General features: G+C 38.2%; 1 protein-coding gene across 2 annotated transcripts in view; it reads left to right on the forward strand.

The window, feature by feature from the left end:
- The window catches only part of vtd (RAD21 cohesin complex component verthandi), a 188814-nt gene that overhangs the window by 120991 nt on the left and 42927 nt on the right, over positions 1-24896 (forward strand). For both annotated transcript variants that reach the window (XM_067136760.2, XM_067136761.2), the window contains exons 9-10: positions 914-1102; positions 6344-6721. In XM_067136760.2, coding sequence (XP_066992861.2) covers positions 914-1102; positions 6344-6721 — 567 coding nt within the window. The remainder of the gene's footprint in view (positions 1-913; positions 1103-6343; positions 6722-24896) is intronic.

Genomic DNA, 24896 nt, shown 5'->3' on the forward strand with positions numbered 1-24896 from the left:
CTACAGTTGCATGATTATGGAAGAAGGCCTTAAATTCCTGAACTTTACAGGATAAGTAAGTTGCATGTTCAGGGAGCAAGCCATTAACCTCAGCAATGTTCAGTTTTGCTTGCCAGTTAGCAGCAAGATGCTGAGTAACACAGCGAATCTATTTGTGTTTGTATTTCACATTCCATTCAGAAGTTAGAAATTTATTGTGTGGTGATTGGTGCAGTGAAGTGTAGTGAATATTTGTCGCATGATAAGGTAGCCTATATCTGGATTAGGAACAAATAAACGTACGTATCGCATCATGCATTTTTGCTATTACCACCTACTACGAGTACGATCACATTTTTCCTAGCCCTGAAAATGTTATTTGTCGTCCCTTGTGAAAGCAACGTGATTTCCAACTCGGGTAAGAGTTCAAGAGATTCAGATCGGCTCAGTTGTACATTGTATTTGTAGGTTGCTTGGCTTTTGGTTAGTTATTTTTATTTATTTATTTATTTATTTATTTATTTATTTATTTATTTATTTTTAAGTCTGGGAAAATGTAGTGCATTTGGTAAAATTGTAAGAATTTGTTCCTCTGCTTCTATCTGGCCTCAGACACATCAGCATAGGTTTTCTTGTGGTTTTTTTTTTTTTTTTTTACAGCATTTATTACAAATCTGCACACTAATAATAAAAATGAGTGGTGTTTTCCTTAAATGCAATAATACAAATATTTCCTTAAAAGATGCATCACAAGGTGATGATGGTGGTAGTACAACTAGGTGACCATTCCCTCAAAAAAAAAAAAAAAAATGAGTTCAAGAGATTCAGATCGGCTGAGTTGTACATTGTATTTGTAGGCTTCTATTGTAAATTTTCAGTTTGTGCAGCCCTGTCAATTAATAAATACACCCCTCACTCTCTCTTTTATTGGTAGAATTACCAACGACATTTAACTAGCCGAGCTGCAGAGAACTATGACTTTGGAATGGTTGGAGATGAGGGAGAAGAGGACTTGGCTCTTGAACAAGTTCGTGAAGTAGAAGGGGAACAAGTTCTTGACACAGTTGCTGGGGGCAAACGTGTGACTCGGAAGAGAAAACTTCAAGATGCAGAAGAATTCCAGGTTTGTAATTTTCTTATAAATTTTCTTTTATTTTTTAATTGACTTTTGGTTTGATTGTTCGTTGGAATTTGAAAATATTGTAGGTGAGCAATCACTAAACGTTGGATTTGAACTAAAAATGCTTAAGAATATGCTGCTTTATCATGAAGTAAATTTTTTTAGGTCACCCTACAAGTAAATTCCTCTAAGTGTGCATTGCTGAGATGATTGATGTGAATCTTAGCCTATTCATTCAGCATTATGAAAATCCTATATGTGTTAATGTGATGTTAAATATTATTATCTAGGGGATTATTTTTCGCTTTTGCAGCACAAAACTACAAATACTGGTAAGAAACAGACTGTTTATCACAAAGTCTTTGTCATCCAAATTAAAATGTATACGATATGGGCTCTAATGACCTTAAAGTTTTGGTAGTACAGTAGAACCACGACAATGCAAAATCCTGCTGAATTCAAACAGTCTCTCATTCCTGGAGCATGTTATTTAAATGTTTAAATTCAAAATATGTATAATTCATCATTCAAAGAACACCGCTCCATCACTGAAATTCTGACTTTCAATTTTTTAATAGTGTTTTACAGCATAATCTGCATTCAAAATTTCTCCGTGACAAAGTATTATATCCAGCAAATCATTATCTCTGTATTTATATACACTTCCAAGTAAATTACAAGATAATTATTTCTGGAAGAACGAGCTGAGCATTGAATAGAATAGGGATATAATTCTTGTAAAACCTTCCTTGCACTATCACCAGAATTCAGTTTGGTCAAATATTTTAAAGCCATTTATTACATATTTTAAAGCATTTTTCCATATATTTAAGGGCATTTTATTGATCATTTTCAGTGATATTTTAGGTCAACAACATCTGCCCCCTAGTAATGAATTTATCATTGACAATAAACAAAAGTACAGTTTTACCGGCAAGAATTCCGTTGAATGTTAGGCTTGCTGCTGATGTATCAGCAGATGTTTCTGGTTTTATTTTGCATGAAAGTAATTGGCAATTGGAATGCATGAGTAAGTTATTTCTCCACAGCATTGCTATTGGGGAAATTGATGCCGTAATTCAAAGGCAGTTTGGAGAAGTTCCGAGTGAATTAAAAGTTGTAAATTCATTCTTGACTGGACAGTTTTGGGAGCAAGTAGCAAAACGAATGATTGCACTAATTTATTTTTGGAATCAGCTGCCAAGTATACTAGGGGAAACACCACTAAGACTTCTGTGAAAGCAGTGGGAACACACTCCATTCATTATACCTCCATCCTCAATGAAAAACATTCCATAAAGGCAATGCAAAGTCTGCACTGCCCGTGGATTGCGGAATAAATCTTCTTTTGAATGCTGTAAATGCAGGGTATCCCTACATGCAGAGAACTGTCTTATGGTGTTTCATACAACAAAAGACTTCTCAAAGTAAACGTAAGAAGAGAAAACCTTTCCTGTTTTTATTTTGTTGCAAATATGTGTTTCAATTCATTGTACAAAGGGGTCCATAAAAATGTAGACACTCTTTGATATTCAATATTAATGGAACAAAATGACATACCGTTACAATTCTTGCATGGGGGGAAGTTTATATTGTGTGTTCAAAGTGACCCCCATTAGCAGCCAAACGACGTCGATGCTGTTGAACTACTGGCCACCAAGCTCGATAGCTGCAGTCGCTTAATTGCGGCCAGTATCCAGTAATCGGGAGATAGTGGGTTCGAGCCCCACTGTCGGCAGCCCTGAAGATGGTTTTCCATGGTTTCCCAATTTCACACCAGGCAAATGCCGGGGCTGTACCTTAATTAAGCCCACGGCCGCTTCCTTCCAATCCCTTCCTAGGCCTTCCCTATCCCATCGTCGCCATAAGACATATTTGTGTCGGTGCGACGTAAGACAAATAGCAAAAAAAAAAAAAAAAAAAAAAAACTACTGGCCAAACTACGGCTGTCAGTGTTGCAGTGTGATAGCCGCACAGGGCGCCTTGATGGTTTCCTGTAGCTCGTTCAGTTAGCTGGCTTCTGTTGTTAAACTTCATTTTTTAAGGTTCCCCATAGGTAGAAGTCAAGAGGTGTAAGGTCTGGAGACCGTGATGGGTACTCAGCAGCTCCTCTTCGACCTATCCATCGTCTAGATAGATTTTCATCCAAGTAGCCTCTGACATCTCTATGGTAGTGAGACAGAGCGCCATCTTGTTGTAGGTAAAATCTTTCATTTCCAAACATCTCTCGAATGGCATGTAAAATCGATGTTTGCAGCATATGAAGATACACCTCAGCAGTTACTGTACCTTTAAAGAAGAATGTGCCAATCAAACCACGCGATGACAGACCACACCACACATTAACACCGTGTAAATTAACATTTTTGTCCACTTGAACGTGAGGATTTTCAGGAGCCCAGTACACGCAGTTGTGGCGGTCTACGGTACCGTTCAGTTTGAATTGTGCGTCGTCTGACCAGATAACCATCCCTGCAAACCATTCATCCTCCCGAAGCATATTTTCAAACCATTTGCAGTACTCCATCTTTCAATCTGGGTCGTCCTTGTTCACAGCATGCAACAATCTTGGAATGCACACTTTCCACTTTGATTCCTTCAGAATTGAGAAGATTATTGAAATATTTCTTCCATCTAGCCAGTGATACTCTGGGATCTGTTATAAGTTCACCCGATATACCCAAAACACTATTAATTTCCTTTGTTTCTTCCTTTCTAAGATTCTTTATTACTGTCCAGAAAGATTTTGCTACTGCTTGACCAAGCTTTTTCAGGTTATCACCAATATCTTCCTATGACTTCTTCTGGATTCAACAACTATTTGTTTCGTTCTGTTTCTTTCAGCTCTGTACAATTCACTGTCTGCAGCAGTCCTTGTTGAAAGCCATTTCTGATATCCCTTCTTTTTACATTTACGAGCTGCTCTCACTTCATCGTTTACCAAGATGTTGGCTTTTTTCCATCTTTACACACAGTTGTTCCTAGGCATTCCGTTGCCCGTTTCTACTACAGCAGCCGTGTATGCCACTCATTCTCTTCCTGTATCCTGAACCTGCTTACTGTGTGTTGTATGGAACTTTTCGCTAATCATATTCATGTCATTCTGTCTTAATCTCCTCGTTCTGGAGATTCGTCTACAGACAGATTTCACTTTCTCTATCCTAGGCTTAGAGATACTTAGTTCACTATAGATATGATAGTGCTTTGTATTATTGAAAAATCCTTGAAAACCTGCATGTTCCGAACAGATTTCCTAGATTCAAAGTCTGTTAAGGTATAGTCTATTATTGATCTGGTCCCCATACCCTCCTATGTATAGCAGTGAATAGCCTTATACTTGAAGAATGTATTCATAACTACTAATCCCATACTAGCACAGAAGTCTTGCAAATGCTTCCCATTTCTATTAGCTTCCATATCTTCCCCTCATTCACCAATCACCCTTATTTTCTTGACACGGCATAAGCCCAAAAGCCTATACAGTATCATGTCTATAAGTATGGGCCATGAAAGCATCAATGGTCAAGTGTTTCATTTTTATCTATAAAATATTTGAGCAATAGATTTTCCAAAATGACAACTGATTCAGAACATGATAAATATTAAATCAAAATTTGCATTTAACCAGTGTGGCATTTTATCTGATGTTAAATTTTACTAGAACGGATGTTGCTTGGAGTAAAGTTGCAAATTTTAAGAATGAAAGTGGTCAAATGAACTGTAACACTCTCAGTAACGTTTTGTATGCTGTTTTATCATTGCCACATACTAATGCACAAACAGAAAGAATCTTTTATCATTGTAGAACAAAATCAAACTGAATTTAGGTCCTGACTAAGTACAAATGATTGTAATCACTTCTGATTGAGAAATTAAAGATGGTATTAGAGCTGTATGTTTTAAGTGAAATATGCTACAACACAATATGCACGTCAGCATAACTGAACAGGTATTTTTTTAGGTTAGGTATATTTAGTCCTTGCTAATACTTGGTTCATATACCAATGTCTTTATACATGGACAAGATTTGGAGACACTGAAAGGTATGAAATAGACTTCATTATGATGGCAGAGAATCAGAAACCAGGTGTTGGTTTGCTAGACTTTTCCAGGAGCAAGAAGTGGACTCTGACCACAACGTGTTGGTCATGAAATGCTACCTGGATGTTGAGGTATCCTTCTCACAATACACAAACAGTCTTCATAACAATAGAACATTGTTACCTGAAAATATAAAAAATTTGTTAGTTGTAAATTCCTTCCATAGTCATTGACTGTACTTTATTATAGTATTTTTTTTTTCATGCCTATTTGGTTCCCTATTTTACATACTGTTGCCTATTTAAATGGATTCACAACTAAGTATTTTTTATCTTCCGCCTTGTCGATACATTAGTTGCTTAAGGCAACTTGCCGGTTAAAAGTTATGCATTCTGTTTCAAATCTTCATTAAGTGATACGTAGGGTCAAGATTAATATGCACTAAAAACAGTTAAAATAGGCGGACATATAGGCACTATAAATATCTAAAATAAACATTTAAATAGGCAGCATTGTGTAAAATAGGCAACCAAATAGGCATGAAAAAAATACTTGTAATAAAGTACAGTCAATGACTATGGAAGGAATTTACAACTAACAAATTTGTCATTTAATCTTCTTATGCTAGTGTAAGGACACTTTGTCTCAAAGCATTGATACAGTACATTTCCAATGTATAGATAGGATCCTCACCATAATTACTTATTTCGAGATCTGGAAAAGATCTAGGCAAAGGAGCATGAGTTGTTCTAGGCAATTTCCAACAAATGAGTAGTATTGTTAAAATGTTTGCTAATTTTGAGCTGGGAAGACTTGGGAGTAAGGGAACGAGCAGCTCAACTAAGCAATATGTTCCGAGCTGTCAATGGAAAATAGCGTGGAATGACATTAGTTCATGAATAAGCTTGAATGGAGGTTGTAAAAGTAGAAAACATCATGATATGATGATAAAGTTGGAATTCAAGAGGACAAATTTGGGGCAAATATTCATTTAGAGGAATTAGGGATTGGAATAATCGAGAAATTTCCAACCTCTTCAAAATCATTAAAGAAAAGACTAGGTAAACAACAGCTAGGAAATTTGCCACTTTAATGACAGGCTTAAATGCAGATCTGCTGATTGATTGATTGATTGATTGATTGATTGATTGATTGATTGATTGATTGATTGATTGATTGATTGATTGATTGTTTTTATTGCAGGCTGCTAAGAAGGTTCCTGATGCAAACATGGAAATGCCACCCTCAGTATTGCATGAGCAAGTGGACCTCCAACAGTTTATGGTGCCAACTCCACTCATACCACCAACTACTCCTCTAATGCAACCTGCAACTCCTTTAATGCCACCAGCAACTCCTCTAATGCCACCAACAACTCCTCTAATGCCACCAGCAACTCCTCAGCAACCTATCTTACCTCCTCCTACGCCTGAGGTTCCGGAACTACCGCCCATTCCTAGTGAGGCTCTGGACACCATGGCTCCTCCACCTACACCTGTGGCTACGATAAGCACACCAGCACCCCCCACGCCTCTCCCACTGCCAATGGAAGGGGAGATCCCACAGATCCCTCCTGAACAGGTATGTACTTGATTTTATAAATACTGTTTTGGTGAATATCTTTCATTGGTACAAATTTTGAATTTTCAACCAAGAAAATTTTATTAGGGGAAATTGTAATATTCTACAGTCGCCCTTAGTATTGCATGAACAAGTGAACTCCCGAACTTCGTTCATACCACCAACTACTCCTCTAATGCAACCTGCACCTCCTCTAATGCCACCAGCAACTCCTCAGCAACCTGTCTTACCTCCTACGCCTGAGATTCCTGCAGTACTGCCCATTCCTAGTGAGGTACTGGATACATCGGCTCCTCCGCCTACTCCTGTGACTACAATAAGTACACTCACACCTCCTACACCTTTCGCACTGCCAAGGGAAGGGGAGATCGTACACGTCCCTCCTGAGCAAGTATGTGATTGATTTTATAAATATGCTTTTGATGGATATCTTTCATTTTCAGCCAAAAATATTTTATTAGAGGAAAGTGTAATGTTCTTATGACCCTCAGCCTCTAAATGTTATGTTGATTGACCTTGTAGAATGTGTATGTTGATTGACCTTGTAGAATGTGTATGCCTCACTTGTACTTCTAAAGTTATTGTTCCACATTTTATGTTGCTGTTGGTTCAACAGAATTTTTGTAACTTATGTGACTCAAGGTGTTACTGTTGTCACCTCTCCTTACTCAACTGGATGGTGATCAAAGGTTCTATGGCCCAGTCTTAGTTTTTATTCCATGTTGTAACACTGATTTGTTGGGTTTATTTTCTTCACTCAACTTTCTTAAGGCCACGGCCGCTTCCTTCCCACTCCTAGGCCTTCCCTATTCCATCGTCGCCATAAGACCTATCTGTGTCGGTGCGACGTAAAGCAAATAGCAAAATTAAAATTTAAAAAAAAAAACTGCAGCTGTTGAAAGCCAGACCCTTATTTTTTAGTATATTTCATGCTTGTTCTCTACATTTATCACATCAGGATTTACCTAAACAGCTGTAAATGAGATAAGAGAGACCACTTTATTTAGGTTGGGTATGGTATCGCCTGGATAGTGCCAAAAGTTCCATGACAAAAAGAATATAAAAATAAATAACAGAAGGTTGCTGCATTTATGGATATCTACAGATTTGTTAGGTATGTTGGCGAGTAAAACAATTGTGACTGAATTGTTTCTATCACATTCTTCCAGAAAATCCTATATTGGCCTAAATTATGAGATATTAAATGATCACTTTGTTAATGATCTCGCCTGCCTATATTAATAGGCCTAGCAACAACTGTGAATATTTCTTAACTTGTTTCCTCGTCCCGAGGTGGTGCAGCTCTAGTTTAGACAGGCCCCCGGTGGAAGGGAGTTGCATGTACCATCTTTACCGCAAATCAACCTTCCTGCCATTTGTAAATCTCTACCAGTATGGTAACGGGAATCAAACTCAAAGGCTCCCGAGAACAGCAGCTAATTGTGCTAACCATTACGCTGGTGGACATTCTAGGCGTACGCTACGGAAGCGGACATTTCTTAACTACGAAACACAGATGTACCGTATGATTATGACGCATATTTTCATTGTGTGGGTCGTACGGTCGAAACTATTCACAAATTTGTGTTATGTCATCAGAGCTGCATAAGGCTTGTAGCCACTTCGAAGCGGAATCGTTGTTCTTCTCTGACGAATTGTATGCGAGATTTATTGTTTTCATTTTCTTCATCTCGAAAAGTCAAGGGGAGTCTAATACACAAGTAAATACGGTACTTGTATTATTGTTTTGTATTGATATTATTTTGGTAAATAAGGATTTTTTAAGGAAGTATGACTTAAAAAAGGCCAGCCCCGCGGTGTAGGGGTAGCGTGCCTCCCTCTTAACCAGAGGCTCCGGGTTCGATTCCCGGCCTGGTCAGGAATTTTTACTTGCTTCTGAGGGCTGTTTCGAGGTCCACTCAGCCTACGTGATTAAAATTGAGGAGCTATCTGACAGTGAGATAGCGGCCCCGGTCTAGAAAGCCAAGAACGGCCAAGAGAATCCGTTGTGCTGACCACTCGACACCTCGTAATCTGTAGGCCTTCGGAGTGAGCAGCGGTCACTTGGTAGGCCATGATCCTTCAGGGCTGTTGCACCATGACTTAAAAAAGACCTGTTTGCTTTAAGTGTACCTCCAAGTAAAGGAGGACAGCTATTATTTTCTTTGTAAAAATAGATCCCATGTTGCTTTCCAAGGGTAAGTGTGTGATTTGAGTCATGGCATCATTTTACAAAGTAGTTGAAGTTAATTCATATAAACTATGCAAATTCTAACTGTCTTGTAGGTTGAGCAACCTATCATTATTTTGCTACTGCCATTGGGATGTGCCAAGATGACTGCTGCCTAGTCAGATAGCCTGTAGATATTGTGATAACACATGGTAATTGAGGCAACTCCTTCAGTCATGTTTTGTGGCTTTTGTGAGTGAGACTGTTCCCTTCCTTTATGTTGGACAGCTCCTTAATTCTTCTAATAAGGCGGGCTGGGTAGTCCAGGTGGTAGAGTACTGGCCTTCTGACCTCAAATTGGCAGGTTCAACCCCGGCACAGTCTGGTGGTATTTCAAGGTGCTTAAACACATCAGCCTCATGCCGTTGGATTTATTGGCTCATTAAAGAACTTTTGCTGGACAAAATCATGGCACTTTGGTGTCTCCGAAAACTTAGAAGCAGTGGCGTAAAACCAATTATATTCATCCGATCGTTCCAGTCTTCGACTGGGAGTATAAGGTGCGTTCTTTATCCTAGTCGATCGATATTGATTTGTTGGTTTGAAAGAGACTTACTCTTGGATAACCGTTTTCTTGTTCTTTGTATCGATTCATTCGGTAACCTTTACTATCCTGTATGAAAATAGCTATTTTGTTCATTCACCGCAAATTACAAAGCATATGTTATGTTGTAGTTACGGAAAAACATGTGAATTATGTTAGTCGCTTAATTTGCATCATATTTATAGCCACATATTGTGAAGCTGAGGTTATCTAGTTGTGGAGTAATGTGAATTGTGTTCGTTGTTTATTTTGTCATGCTACTGGTGCTCAGTTGAGGGTTGTTTGCGTGCACTGGCAGATTTAATTCAGGATCTTCTGGTGCATTAATTTCCAGGTTTGATTTTTACAACAATCTCACATTATTGCATGAAGCTAAGTGAAGAGCAATACACTTCACAAATATTGATTAACCCTTTCCCGCCCTTAGCGCCCGAAAGCACCTGACTGTTCACTTTGCCTTCTGGTCCTTAGCGTCCAAAAGCGCCTGGCTGCATTATCTGCACACACCTGCGATCTATGTGATAGTTTTGTATTTTTTTCGGCAGTGAAGTGTTTGTAACGTATTTATGGTTATGCAAGCACAAATCTGCAAGGCTTAGGAAATAAGAGAAAAGCGATAATCTGTCTTGACATTGCCTAGGCAACGGTCTTGAACTTCCGTGAGCGGCGGGTCAGCTGTTTCATTCGTAAACATGGCGGGATAGAATACTGCTGATATTGAAACTGTGCTGAATATAGGCAGAAAATATGACACAAAATCGTTGAGTAGGGGTGGAGGTGAATTTTCAGTGAGTAAATAACATATCAACGAAGATAATTTTAGTGATAACAGTGATATCAGTAAAAACGGATATCAAGAAATCGAACCTGGTGGCGATGCGGCGTCAGTTCAGGTAACACAAGCATTTCGTTTATTTACTCCAAATGATTGTGTGGATTATATTGAACCTGTTCATAATTTAGAAAGAGCATTATGAGATATAGGTTAATTTTTTTGCATATGTTAGGAGGAGACAATCTAATCAGTGACATAACCAATTGTGTATACAGTAAAACCTCGATTATACGTTCTAATGCCCGGGAAGGGGTGAATGGTTAATTTAAATTTTTAAAAAAATACTGATTATCCATACTACTCATTTTAATGGACTTTAAAGTACATAAAATACATATTGTATAACCTTAAAATGCAGTGCATTAAACCCTCTTTAAAACTAAAATGTAGTCAAAGCTACAACAATACATACTAAATATTCACCTAAATTAGCAGCAGACCATAAATAATTAATTTACCTGGTGTCATTTAAGCTGCTTTTAAAAAATTTTTACTTTTTTTGCACTTTCCTACAACTTATTTTCGTCTTTATGTCCATTCTGAGCTTTCTAATTACAATGTCTGAAAAATCCATATCGTCCTCTTGCTCCAAGAATGGCGTTTATAAAAGTAGGAAAGATCACAATATGAAGATAAAGTTGGAATTCAAGAGGACAAACTGGGGCAAATATTCATTTATAGGAAGGGGAGTTAGGGATTGGAATAACTTACCAAGAGAGATGTTCAATAAATTTCCAATTTCTTTGAAATCATTTAGGAAAAGGCTAGGAAAACAACAAATAGGGAATCTGCCACCTGGGCGACTGCCCTAAATGCAGATCAGTATTGATTGATTGATTCCATTAATGTTTCAGCCGACTCCAGTGCGGTCTGAAGCGGTACGCGATTGTTTGTGACGCACTCTTCTTCACCATCACCCTCCCTTTCACTTGTCATTCGCAGCTGACTGCCGAGTTCCTGTTCGCGCTTTTATTTACTATTTCGTCATCATTTAAAATGTGATGCCCAGGCAATACATCGCCAGTGTGAAGCCACTCCTCAATGTTACTTTCATCCACTTTTCCAAAATGAATGTTACTTTCAATAGTCTTCAGGATATCTTTGATCATCAGTCCCTCATTTTCATCTTTATCAGTGAACCCATGAAAATCGTTGGCGAGCTCTTTGACATCAACATACAATTTTCTCCACGATCGAATGATGTTCTGAGCAGTTACTAGATCCCATGATTTCTGAGCAAGATAAAGCGCTTCTTTAAGATTGAGTTTTTTCCAGAACTCAACCATCGACGATTCTTCGGAAAGTAAGAGGCCTAGCAATTCCCACTTACAGTGCGCCTTAAAGGTTCCGATGATGCCTTGGTCCATTGGCTGAATTAATGAAGTTACATTAGGTGGCAAAATAGGAAACAATTTTGTTTCCATCCTCTGATTTCAACTCTGTATCAACGGGGTGAGAGGATGCATTGTCAAGAAAAAGGACAGCCTTTAATGGCAAGTCTTTGGATGCCAAGAAATCTCGAACTCGCGGAACAAACTTATTATGGAACCAAGTCCTGGGAATATCACGTGTCATCCATCCAGATTTGTTATGGCAATAATCTATTGGGAAATATTTCATCCCTGTTCCTTTGAAAGAATGCAGATTTTTTTGCTTTACCAACAACAGCTAATTTTAATTGATGGTCGCCACTAGCATTCGCACAGCACAAGATGGTAACACACTCTTTACTAGATTTATGACCAGGAGCTGATTTCTCTTCATCAGCTGCTAGTGTTTTACTGGGTAAACACTTCCAATAAAGTTCAGTTTCAGCGGCATTGTACACTTGACTTGGAACGAAATTGTATCTTTCAATTATGCGCATAAACTTATATCTAAAGTTTTCTGCTGCACTGCTGTCACCACTTACTTTTTTTCCTTCAATATTTAATTCTCGAATACCATGTCTGTCCTTAAATCTCTGTAGCCAACCATTGGACACTGCTGAGAACCGTGAGAGCCCCATCTTTTCGTGAAAAATTTGTGCCTGCCTTGTTATCATAGGACCACTAATATAGGTGCACCTTTGCCTCTCTTTTGCTGAAACCATGTGAATAACGCAGCATCCAGTTCTTTTAAAGATGATGCTTTCATTGTTTTTCTTTTAGTGAGTCCATGCGAACTGTCAGAACTCGCTGCAAACTGCAACACTTTGTCTTTATTCTTCATTAGGTCCTGCACTGTTGTCACACCCACACCGAATTCTGATGCTAAATTTGAGACTAGTTCACCTCTCTTTAACCGTTCGATTATATTTATTTTGTATGGTTAAAACTACACGTTTCATACCTGCCAACTTTTTGTCATTTTGCGACTTCGCGGACAAAAATTTGAAATGTTAACATTCAATAATCGCTCCACTTCCGTATAATTGATTGTTTACGTGGATTGAAGGATGCTCGGTCTCGGTTGTAGGCAAGTCAATGATTGTCGATAACTCTTTCTTTAATATGATTGGTATTTTTAACCGTGTGATGTTTGTGTCGTCGTTGGAATTGAATTTAAAGCTGGGATAACATTTCCTCCATGTGAATCCTCTTTGGTGTGAATCTTAGGTGTCGACAGGCTCTGCTCCGAAAAGTATTTGTTCCACTCTGTTCGCTTGTTGTGATTTAACCTATATCCTTTGACCACGTGAGTGTTGTTCTTTGTTCATAAAGTTGAAAGTTTTGGCCTTTTAAGGTTATGGCATATTTTATTGAAATGTTTGAGTTTTTGTGTTATAACTTCTTGCTTCGCAGTTTCCTGTGTTCGTTGGGACTAATTACATTCATTCCAGTGACTGGGTTTACTGCTGTTAGAGAAGCCCATTAAATTATAAAGAAGAAGAATTACATTTGTTCCACGTGTGTGTATGCTTTTTACCATGTGCATATTCTTTGTTCACGAGGTTGGCATCGTGTTCATTGAATGGTTTAAGACTTTGTGTGGTTTGACTTGTTTTAATGAAGTGTTTGACTACCTTGAGTGTTTGTTATAATTTTATGTGACGTTCAGTGATCCAGGTTCATTTCGATTTTCAGTACATATCGAGACATTTGTTTTGGACATCTTCACACGCTACATTCCTATTGTAGATTATCATGAATAAATCCAATGAGAAACAGTACTTCCAAACATTTAAAGAATCATATTCTGTTGATTTTCCGTGCATACTAAAATCAAGAAAGGGAGAAAAAATTGCTTTTTGCATGGTATGTGGGTGTGATGTTAATATTGCACATGGTGGAAGAAACAATTTAAGTGATGATGAGTTAGTTACAGGCATTCAGCTTCGAACATAGTGAATGATCTCCAGGATACAGATAAATCCCTTTTCTTTTCATTAGTGAGAAACTACTTTTGTACTGCCTGTGACTACATCATCAAGTTTCCACTCAAGGATGATGTGTTAAAGCATGCTCTAGTTACTAGGTTAGACAACATTGAAGATGCACAGTTTTCTTCCATTCGTTATTTCTTGGAAAAGTTTCTTATGTTATGCAAGGAAGAGAATGAAACTACAGATGAAGTGATGAATGAGCTTCAGAGGCAGTCCACAGCTCTTCAGGTAGATGACACCTCAGCTGCAAATCAAGATGCTGCTGGGCACAAATATCAAGAATTCGTGGAGCCGATGGACTTCTTAAGTATAACCGAATTTCTCACCATACCCCATAGCATTGCAGAATGTGAACGTGTTTTCAGCCTTGTGAAAAAAGATAGAACAGAGTTCAGATCATGCATGTCCAATGAATCTCTGGAGTCTATTTGTATTTTGAAGACCAGGAGTTCTGGTTCCTGTTATGACAAAACATCTTCTCCAAACTTTTTGCAGGAAGCTAAAAATGTCACAACTATGATTTTAAAGTCGAACTAGCATGTGATTTGCAATGTGTATTATATAATTTCTTGCCTGTGTTACGTTAAACAAGTTTTATTGTGTAAAGCCTTTTTCAGTTATTGCATATCTGCTTAATTTATCAAGGAAGTCCTGTCATATATGCTCCAAACTAATATTCACCATGCCTGCTGCTGTTTAACATGGATTTCTTCTTGATATGTTCATCTACAAATCATTGGCCTATGATGTAAGTAGATATGATTTCATTGAAGTATCCTGTTTAAAGCACAAATTATTGTAATTTGTAGCCCAGAAGTATTATTATTTTCGTCAAGCTGGGGTATGTTGAAAATTGTTAGATTTTTTGTCACACGTGAGTTTTACCGATAGCCCTTTTCAAAAGTTGGCAGGTGTGAAGTTTTCTTTTTACTGCAGAATTCTATCTCAACATTTCTCGGCTGTTAGAACGGAACATAGATGTTCAACTTGATCAGTCACTTTCACATTTCCTTACTTTGCACTACAGTACATAATGTAGCCTACCTCTCTATTAATAGCGGTGGTTGACTATGATGGACCACTAGGCTGGTTTCTGATTCCTGTGCATTGTGAAATATTTACAATACAGTAGCCTGTGGTGAAAATATTTAACCTTAACAGAGAGCGATATGAAAGATCTACGTACGTTACTCGGAGATGTTACACGCTACCACATAAGTTGTAGGTATCATTCTGAAGTAGAAATGACCAGCATACCGCACTCTACGCTCCGTGGGCTGGGAGAGGGCACATTACAGTACATTATTCGTCAACAATGGAATGGATAATCAAGTTTGTGACTGTTCAATTGGAATAGCATCCATCTTCTTTCGTAACAGTTAAAAGTTAAATTACGTAGTAAAAAAATGTATGGTCATGTCTCTAATGCCGATTGCTGGTCTATGCGCATATGCAAATAGTAGATACTGTACGTTATGATCGTGGACTCAGGAGTTGGAGAGTTGATGTACAATCGCTCGGAAACAGAATACTGTACTGTATCAAGATACCTGGACGTCAAGAGCCGGGCTGAGTGGCTCAGACAGTTGAGGCGATGGCCTTGTGACCTCAACATGGCAGGTTCAATCCCAGCTCAATCCGGTGGTATTTGAAGGTGCTCAAATACATCAGCCTCGTGTTGGTAGATTTACTGGCACGTAAAAGAACTCCTGCGAGACAAAATTTCGGCACCTTGGCGTCTTCGAAAACCATCAAAGTGGTTAATGGGACATAAAACCAATAACATTATTATTATTATTATTATTATTATTATTATTATTATTATTATTATTATTGATATCAAGAATACCTCATTCAGTTTTGGAGCGTCTGTACATTGCTTAAAAAAACGAGACGTATTTTGAGGACGGATGATCCGCAGAACAGTTAATGAAGGGATGAATAATCGAGGTTTTACTGTATATCAATGCAGTATTTAAACAGGCGTATTCCAGTAAATACAGAATGAGAAGACACATGCTCAGAGAAAATAAAAACTGATATACATGGGCACCATTCCACTTGCAGAATCATGTGATTATTGGTTTAGAGGGATTCAGACAACATGAGAATGTGACAAATACTGTCCATCTATGTGTCAAGTATTACCAGCAGGGGGTGGAGGTTTGAACTAACAACCTTATTACTCAATGAATAGAGAAATGGATGCAATGGTATTGAAAATGTTAATACATTCTGATCAATAGTTTTTATAGTATTTAACTTTTTCTGAAACAATGTGCTCTACTTCAATGTTTCCTAAATAATAGGTTGAAACGTGGGGATAAGCGGAGTGAAAATGTGGGCGGGAAAGGGTTAATGAAGCAAGTATTACAAGACTTTCAAACAGCAAACCAGGCATGTGCGAAGTGTCTGAGCTGAAAAAAGAGAGACCGACATCTGTTGTAATAACAAGTACATTGGCAACAGAGTTGTAAGGATTTCTGTTGGGGAATGAGAACTTCCATTCTAAAGCCCACTACCGTCATGAATCATCCTCTGCTGGGCATGCGAGTGGCCAGGAAATCAAACATTTGCCAAATTGTTTGAATGTCAGTAGGTATGCGTTGTCCGTCACAGCTTTACAAATGGCATCGTACATCTTTTGTTAATATTGAATACCATGTTATGAAACATAATAAAATGCAGTTTATTATGCTAAATGTGAGGCATTATTACTTTCTAATTCTTTCTAAGCTAATTTCCCAGTTATACCTTATATACCCCAATTTTTTAAGTTTGAATTTTCAGGGAGAAGAATGTTTGAGATATATATGAATTAATACAGTATATTAATTCTTGTACTTCTCTTTTGATTTACAATTTGCTGTATTGTCGCACCAACTCAGATAGGTCTTATGGCAACAATGGGATAGGAAAGGCTTAGGAGTGGAAAGGAAGTGGCTATGGCCTTAATTAAGATACAGCCCCAGCGTTTGCCTGGTGTGAAAATGGGAAACCACAGAAAACCATATTCGTGGCTGCCGACAGTGGGGTTCGAACCCACTATCTCCTGGATGCAAGGTCACAGCTGTGCGTCCCTAACCATACAGCCAACTTTGATATCATCCACTGTATCATAAATACTGTATTAACCTGAAATAAAATTGTTAATCATCTATATCGCTTTTCTTTAACAACATGAAAATAGGTACTATAATTCCTTTTTTCTGGCTTCTAGGATCTGTTCCTTTTCCATACTCTCATGAATGTCTGTATGTCCATAGCAATTCTCGAGGTCTTCCTTCTTATATCATTTCTACACCAACTTCATCTATCTCACATCGCCACTTTAATATATTTGAAATATATTTGACAAGTGCATCATTTACATCATATGTTTTAATAACAACGGTCCTTGTACATAATAGTCAATTTATTTATTGTGTCTTCAGTCTCAAGAGACATTCCAAGGAAATGAAATGTGAAATTGTTTTCTGTTGCTTTCCTTACCGAGCCAGGAAGTGCTATGTTTTACCAACCCACAGAAATATATATGCACACCACACATGTTGGCCATGTGGTTGGTGTCATCTAGCTGTGAGCTTGCATTCGGGAGATAGTGGGTTCGAACTCCACTGTCGACAGCTCTGAAAATCCTGAGGCCGGACCCTGTTTAAGACCACAGTTGTATCCTTCCCATTCCTAGCCTTGTCCTATCCCATTGTCACCATAAGGCCAGTCTGTGTCAATCCAGTCTAAAACAAATAGAATATATTTAGGCACAAAGAACGAAAACTCTCATTGAGCAAAAACAAAAAAAATCATCCACAATGTGATTTTTATGTTATGGCTAGAGCTAGGAATTTTAGGTACACAATTTGGGTCTGAAAGGTGCAAAAAGAAAGTGCAAATTTAAAATGTAAACATTCATTACAAACTGTACCTAAACCAATAACATTACAAATTAGGACAAAATTTTTCACATATATTAAAATGGCTGCCTAAGAACAGTCCCAAAATACATATGATTAAAATCTCTCCACTCACTAAGTACGTCAGCAGACGTAAGTGGTGCATATTTTGTTTGTAGTTGGTGATACAGATCCTTATTTATTGCTAAATTCTTGATGTCTTTTCCAGCTTCCACTTTTCAGTACCCTCCATCACTTCCTTCCCATTCATCTGAACAGCCCACTGCGCATCTTGCTGTGTTTAGGTGCTAGCTAGCTCTTCATTCTTTGTCACAGCTGAGGAATCATTTGGTAAAGACCCCTTGTGGATGAGGGATGCAAATGAGGAATGCACCCACAGTATCCCCTGCCTGTCGTAAGAAGCGACTAAAAGGGGCGACCAAGGAATAATGGAATTTTGAACCGTGAGATTACTTGTGATTAGTACTATCACGCGAGGAACACCATGGGTCCACTTCACCTGTTGACTTTTTATAAATGGACAAATCTCCTACTTTATGTATGTTTTCATTAAAATTTACAGTTTTCAGAGTGGTATCATGTTACTGTTGCTTCAGCACAGTCATTTTAGGCAAAAGCTTTGAGATTAGATTAGTTTGCACCTCAGTAAACTCCCATTAGGCAAAAGGCCCACAAATCATCTTGCGGTTCATCGCACTACAGTTAGGCAAAAGCTTTTGAATAGGAAGAAAAGGAGAAAAGTGAAGTCAAATTGACGAATTAGCAACCCAGCCAGTCAGTGTTTCTGACTGCTGGATAGGGGAACGAATTTCAACTGGTGTCGGTTTTTTGTCTAGAGTACACTTGGCTAGTGTGTGGTGTCTTCATCATTCTTCTTTGTTGCCAATATTCATATTTTGAAACAGAAAATGAACGCTGGGAAAATGTGTGATGATGTTAAACAGTTCAGTGCAGATGATATTCAGAGTGATAGGTCTATTCTGAGGTGCAGTGTTTGTGATTTTTGACGTAATCATATCGAGCGGCATATAGGGTGAAGAATAAGGAACTACAGAGTAGTGAAGGTGGACTGCGACATCAGTTTATTGGTGAGGCAGGCTCCTTCACATTCAAAAAGCGAAAGTGAATTTCTTACTAATACTGTAAAGACATTTGGGGTGTGTAGTGTTCCACTTTAGAAGCTTAACAACCCTGTTATGAAATCATATTTGCAGAAATAGACTGGAAAGTCTTTTTCAGATGAGAGCATCTTACTGAAATCTTTAGCCTCTGTACAAAGGTAAATAAAAACAGATCAGGCAAGTTGTAGCTGATAATCCAGTATATTTTTTCCTAAATGACACCACTGATGCAGAACTGATATGTTTTAAACATTTTAGAAACACCACTGAAAAGGCAGCAAGTGAAGCCCGAGCTTTTGACTTACTTCCTGAACAAAACATATAATACAAGTGTGACAAAAATTAATTATAATATTAGTTTAACATCCTACTGGCTAAATTTTTTATTGGTTTTGAGGGCGCCGAAGTGCCGGAAATTTTTCCCACAGGATTTCTTTTACGTGCCAGTAAAGCTATCGAGACGAGACTGACATATTTGAGCACTTTAAAATACTATCCGTCGGAGCCAGGATTGAACCTGCTAAGATGGGCTCAGAAGGCCAATGTTCTCCCACCTAAGCTGCAAATGAATTTGTTTCCTCCATTAGCAGAATGCTGAAAAAATTCTGAAATTATGTGACTTTCTCTTCACCTTTCTTAGTTCTTGCTAAATGGGGTACTGTGTTGAAGACTGCAATCTTTAACCATTTTTAGGCTGCATGTGATTTCTTAGATGCTTTACCAAATGATGATTATGCTTGTTGTTTAAAGGGGTCTAACATCTCGGTTTTCGGCCCCTAATGGTACGAGACAAGACGAAATGTAATGACAATTAAAATTCCTAAATTCATCCATTGACCAGAATTCAAAACATGATGATAAAGAATGAATGTATGAATGAATGAATGAATGAATGTAAATTTAAAATAACCAGCAGATCCAACTCACAATGTTGAAAGTTAAAATAATTTAGTCTATCCGCTGACTAGAATAAAAAAAGACTACAATGAACATTGATTATGAATTTAAAACAGTCGGATCCTACTTGCAGTGCTCCACCCTACCATAAAATAAATTAAAACATTGGTAAAGGGACTACTTCCAAAGCAAAATCCTCTTTTTTTGACAACTGACGTTACAAAATTTGAGGAGTAGTTTCCATAGCAAGATGCGCAATGGACTGTTCAAATGGATGGGAAATAAGCGTTGGAGGGTACTGGAAAGCGGAAGTTGGAACAGATCTTAGTTGCATCCGGGAGATAGTAGGTTCGAATCACACTATCGGCAGCCCTGAGGATGGTTTTCCGTGGTTTCCCATTTTCACACCAGGCAAATGCTGGGGCTGTACCTTAATTAAGGCCAGGGCCGCTTCCTTCCAACTCCTAGGCCTTTCCTATCCCATCGTCGCCATAAGACCTATCTGTGTCGGAGCGACGTGAAGCCCCTAGCAAAAAAAAAACTAGATCTTAGCCATAAACTCCGACAAGAATTTAGCAACGTACATGGATCTGCATCATCGGTTACAAACAAACGTCTGGTGACATACTTAATTAGCGGAGAGACTTTAATGACATTGTATTTTGGGACTGTTTTTAGGCAGCCATTTTAATATATGTGTGTGAAATATTGTCCTAATATGTAATGTTATTGGTTTTGGTACAGTTTGTAATGAATGTTTATATTTTAAATTTACACCTTTTAAAACTAAATTATTCCACTGTTTTTTGCTCCTTTCTGACCCAAATTTTGTACCTAAAATTCCTAGCTCTAGCCATAACACATTGTGGATGATTTAAGGAGAACACAATGCATGTCAACGAGGTGCAGCTTCACCGATAAAAACATAAAATAAAAACAGTTTCTGGATGAGAGGCGATGGTAACTTGTTCAAGATTGAATGCGAGAATTAATGCAGCCTGAAGTGGTTTATCATGATTTCTCATTTTAGCCCATTGTGAAAATTGGATTGGTAGGTAAACGTATAAGCCACACGTGCGCTTCACCGGCGTTTAAAATTCATTGCAGTATTTTTTTGTCAAGGCGACGTAAAGTGCCCCTACTCCATCTGAGGTAATTAATCTTCCCAGGCAAGCACAGATGTTGTTGTGACTCACCTTTAAATAACCTCCTCTCCCTCTGGCTAATACAAGCTCCTGTGGGGCGTCTTGAAACATCTAGAAATGTATGTGTCACTCGGCAGACAGCAGGAAGTTACCATTGGTTTTTACGTAACTTGAGGGTTTGTCCAGTATTTTCATGCTCTGACCTGTATATTATAATCGTGTATAACTGGCATCCAAGAATTGCTGATGTTCTAGCCTTCCTCAAAATTCATATGGTTTGGGTGTTCCTTAATTTCTATAGCTTGTCAGATTTTTCTTTCAAGATTCCACTACTGTATATGCACTAGCCATATGACGTGGTAGATATGCTCGTTACCTACTGATGGACCAAGATTGGCACACTGAGACGAAATGCTGGCAACTAAGAATGAGTTAGCTGGAAAATTTATAATTTCCAATAATGGACCTCTTATATTAAAATTATGAATTTACTAATTCAGGACAAATATTTCAGGTTCCCTATGGGAATCATGTCGATATCATTCCAGGACATACCTGCTAAATCTTGGTTATGTGAAATGAAATTTCGGGTCTTGATTCTTGGTGTCACAGATGTGTTCTTTAAGTTGGGTAGAAATCGGACTTTGCTTTTTGCCTGCTTACCAGGTAGATAAATTCAATGTGGTAGATTCCAGGGGCCTGGAATTCTGTTATGTCTTTGACTGGTGGCAGATAACGGGTTAACTTCTGGTGTGGTTTGTTAAGGGTCTTGATGTCATTGTAATTTAGTAAAGATCGGGCGAGGTAGAAAGATGTTTGGTCGTGCATGCGCACTTTGTACGATCCAGCGTAGCGCTTCCCCTCCTAGCAGAGCTCCTGCTACAGGGACAGTTCAGTGCATAAGTTTACACTCAGCTGTCGCACGCTGCTTTCTTATTCCTCGTTCTGTAGTAACTGTGGTTAGTGGTGGTGTACGTTAGGCCTATCTATGACAGTACGGAAGGCGTTAAAAGTAGCCTGCATTGTAAGGTGCCAAAGAGGGAGGCAATGGAAGAAAAGTTAGTGATAAATTGTAAGCAAGTGCAGGAAAGAGTATCAGCAGCTGTTGGAGTGTCAGAAACTTCTGTGGCACGGATTAAGAGCTAAAAACGAAAAGCGATAGAATTAGGAAAACCTGTGGATAGTCTGTTTGAAACACCAAACAATAAAACAATGCGCACAAAGAATGTTACTACACTGGACGACTTTGACGAAGGAGCCGTACGTCGTATTGTTAACAATTTTTATTTCGTTGAAAAATGTTTACCTACAGTTTCAAAAATTTGTGCAAAGTTAGAGAAAGGCTTAAAGTTCAAAGGATCCAATACTAGTGTGATCCGAATCCCACGATCATTAGGATATCGATGGGAAAAAACTAACAGTAACAAGCGCATCCTAATGGAAAACCATGATATAACATACAAAATATTTGTTTATTTTGAAAAAATGCCCAATATCGGGCAGAGGGTAGGCCTACTGTGTACACGGATGAAACCTATATGCATAGGTCCCATGGATCCAGCAAAGGCTGGTCTGATAATTCAGTATCCGGTATATCAGCGCCCATTTCAAAATAAAAAGTCTTATAGTTGTGCATGCTGGCAGGGAAATGGGTTTTTATCAAGAATTGTCTGCTAATCTGGAAGTCTGGCAGCAAGAGTGGCGACTACCATGATGACATGAGTAGCAACAATTTTTTTTAGTGGGTAAAAGATATGCTTATTCCTAATCTTCCACCTTGCAGTGTTCTCGTGATTGACAATGCGTCATATCACATCAAGCAAGTAGATCGTGCTCCAACCTTCAGCTCACGGAAACTGGCTAGTGAATAGGAACATTCCACACCATGAGACGATGTACAAACACGATCAAATTGCACAAGCCGGCACATAAACCCTACGTCCTAGATGAACTCATGGAACAGTATGGACACTGTCCCCCGTATCACCCTGAATTAAACAGTATTGAAATAATGTAGGCAGAAGTGAAGAACTGGGCAGCTTCTCACAACGTCACCTTCACTATTGACGATGTAGAGTAACTTGCTAGACAGAAATTTGCATCTGTATCCGCCAAAGACTGGAAGCATAAATGTGAACACAAAAAGAAGGTGGAGAAAGACTTCATGCGGGATGAGGAACCTCTTGAAGACATTATAGAGTCCTTAGTGATCCAGCTGGGAGCCGGCGACACATCATCCGATGAAGATGGCAAAAGTCATGACAGAGGACTCTGTGGAATTGAAGAGCTGTAAAGGAAATTATGAAACAAGTTTGTGCTCATTTTTTTTTTACATAGTGTCATTATTTTATTTATTATTTCAAGTGTCATTTGTTATCTTTGTATACATACGTTGTTCCCTTTTACTCAGCATATGTAGACCCTTTATGGTGTTTCTTTTTATGAATTATATTTTGTTTCTGTACCTGAGAACCATTAACTTAAATCGTTATATATGTCATATCGTTAAGTTACATTTCTTATTTTACAAAAGAGCAACAAAATCTTGGCATTAAGGAGCTAGGGACAAACGATCATATAGTCTAATACTGCTTTCTCGCCTTACAGCAAAAGTTATTATTATTATTATTATTATTATTATTATTATTATTATTATTATTATTATTATTATTATTTATTATTTTGTTTCACCCTCTTTTGGGGTATGTTGAATCAATCCTTTCTCGGTGTGGTGTCCTTTTCTTAGTGCCCAGTATTTCTTCAGTTTTTCTGATCTTCGTTTCCTCTCGTCTTCCAAGATAATACATTTGGCATTTACTGTAGCTTTGTTTTAGAACCTTATTTTCTTCTTTACTTATTACTTTAGCTGTTCGACCGAATAGCGAATTTTCCGTTATTTTTAATTCTACTAGGTCTTTTTCAGTTTCTTTAAACCAGTTCGGTTTTGTTCTGCAGTTACGGAAGAAGTGAAAGATTTGTTCAGTTAATCTATTAGAGTTAGTTCTGAGGAGAAGATGACCGTAAAATTTATCCTAGTTTTTCACATAGTATTTTTAAATTTACTTGTAGTGTGTTTCATTCTTGATGAATATGATTATTCTTATTATTATTATCGGCTTATTTTACATGACGTGGCTCAGGATATGAAGTCTGCTGTTATAGCAAACCATATTCTACACTGTACATCTACAGCATTGTAAAGTTAATTTTACCAAACCAAACCAAACCCCATGGCACTACAGCCCTTGAAGGGCCTTGGCCTACCAAGCGACCGCTGCTCAGCCCGAAGGTCTGCAGATTACGAGGTGTCGTGTGGTCAGCACGACGCTTCCTCTCGGCCGTTATTCTTGGCTTTCTAGACCGGAGTTAATTTTACATCAAATTATAATTTAAAGTAATGACTACACAAATTGATACACGAAAACGATTTTGACAGCTACTGTAATAAGAGGTTAAATTATCTTCTAACTCCTTAAATCTATCTATCATCTGTAACACTTCAAAATAAACTCATTTCGGCTAGGTATGTCTGTAATTTACAGCTGGAAGGGAATTCTCCAAACTGAAAATCTGCAGAATGTTACATGCCAGTAATAACAAATATTTCGGGTCAACTGTACGTCGCCACAACACTGAGCGAGAAGGGGAAGTCGGCGTTCCCGCTCCCACGGCTCTGCTTTCTCACTCGCACACTTCCCCTTAGCTGGCCCGATCTCTATCTTCCCAATCATGTCTGTTTTGTTTCTGATCTATGGAAATATTGCTGTCTTCGGACTTATAGATTCCTCCTCCTGTGTTCTTTTACACTGTGATCTTTTCTTTATTTTGTTCTAAATTTCTAAAATCTCGAAATGTTGTTTAACAGTTATATATTTTATCTGAGTGTTCCTGTGAGGTTTTCTTTCTCTTCTGCAAGGTGTTCTGCATCCAGTATTGCTATGGTCCTATTAATAAGTGATTTTAGGACAGCTTGTTTTTGTGACAGGTGGTTGTGAGAAGAGGCGTGCTGGTACCTATCTGTGTGTGTGGGTTTCTCCTGAGACAGGGAAGTTTCATCTGTAGCCAAGCATTCCCTCAAAACACGGCACAAAATTTCATTTCACAGATCCAGGATATTAGCACCTA

The sequence above is a fragment of the Anabrus simplex genome, chromosome 1 (genome assembly GCF_040414725.1).
Source record: "Anabrus simplex isolate iqAnaSimp1 chromosome 1, ASM4041472v1, whole genome shotgun sequence".
NCBI lineage: Eukaryota > Metazoa > Arthropoda > Insecta > Orthoptera > Tettigoniidae > Anabrus > Anabrus simplex.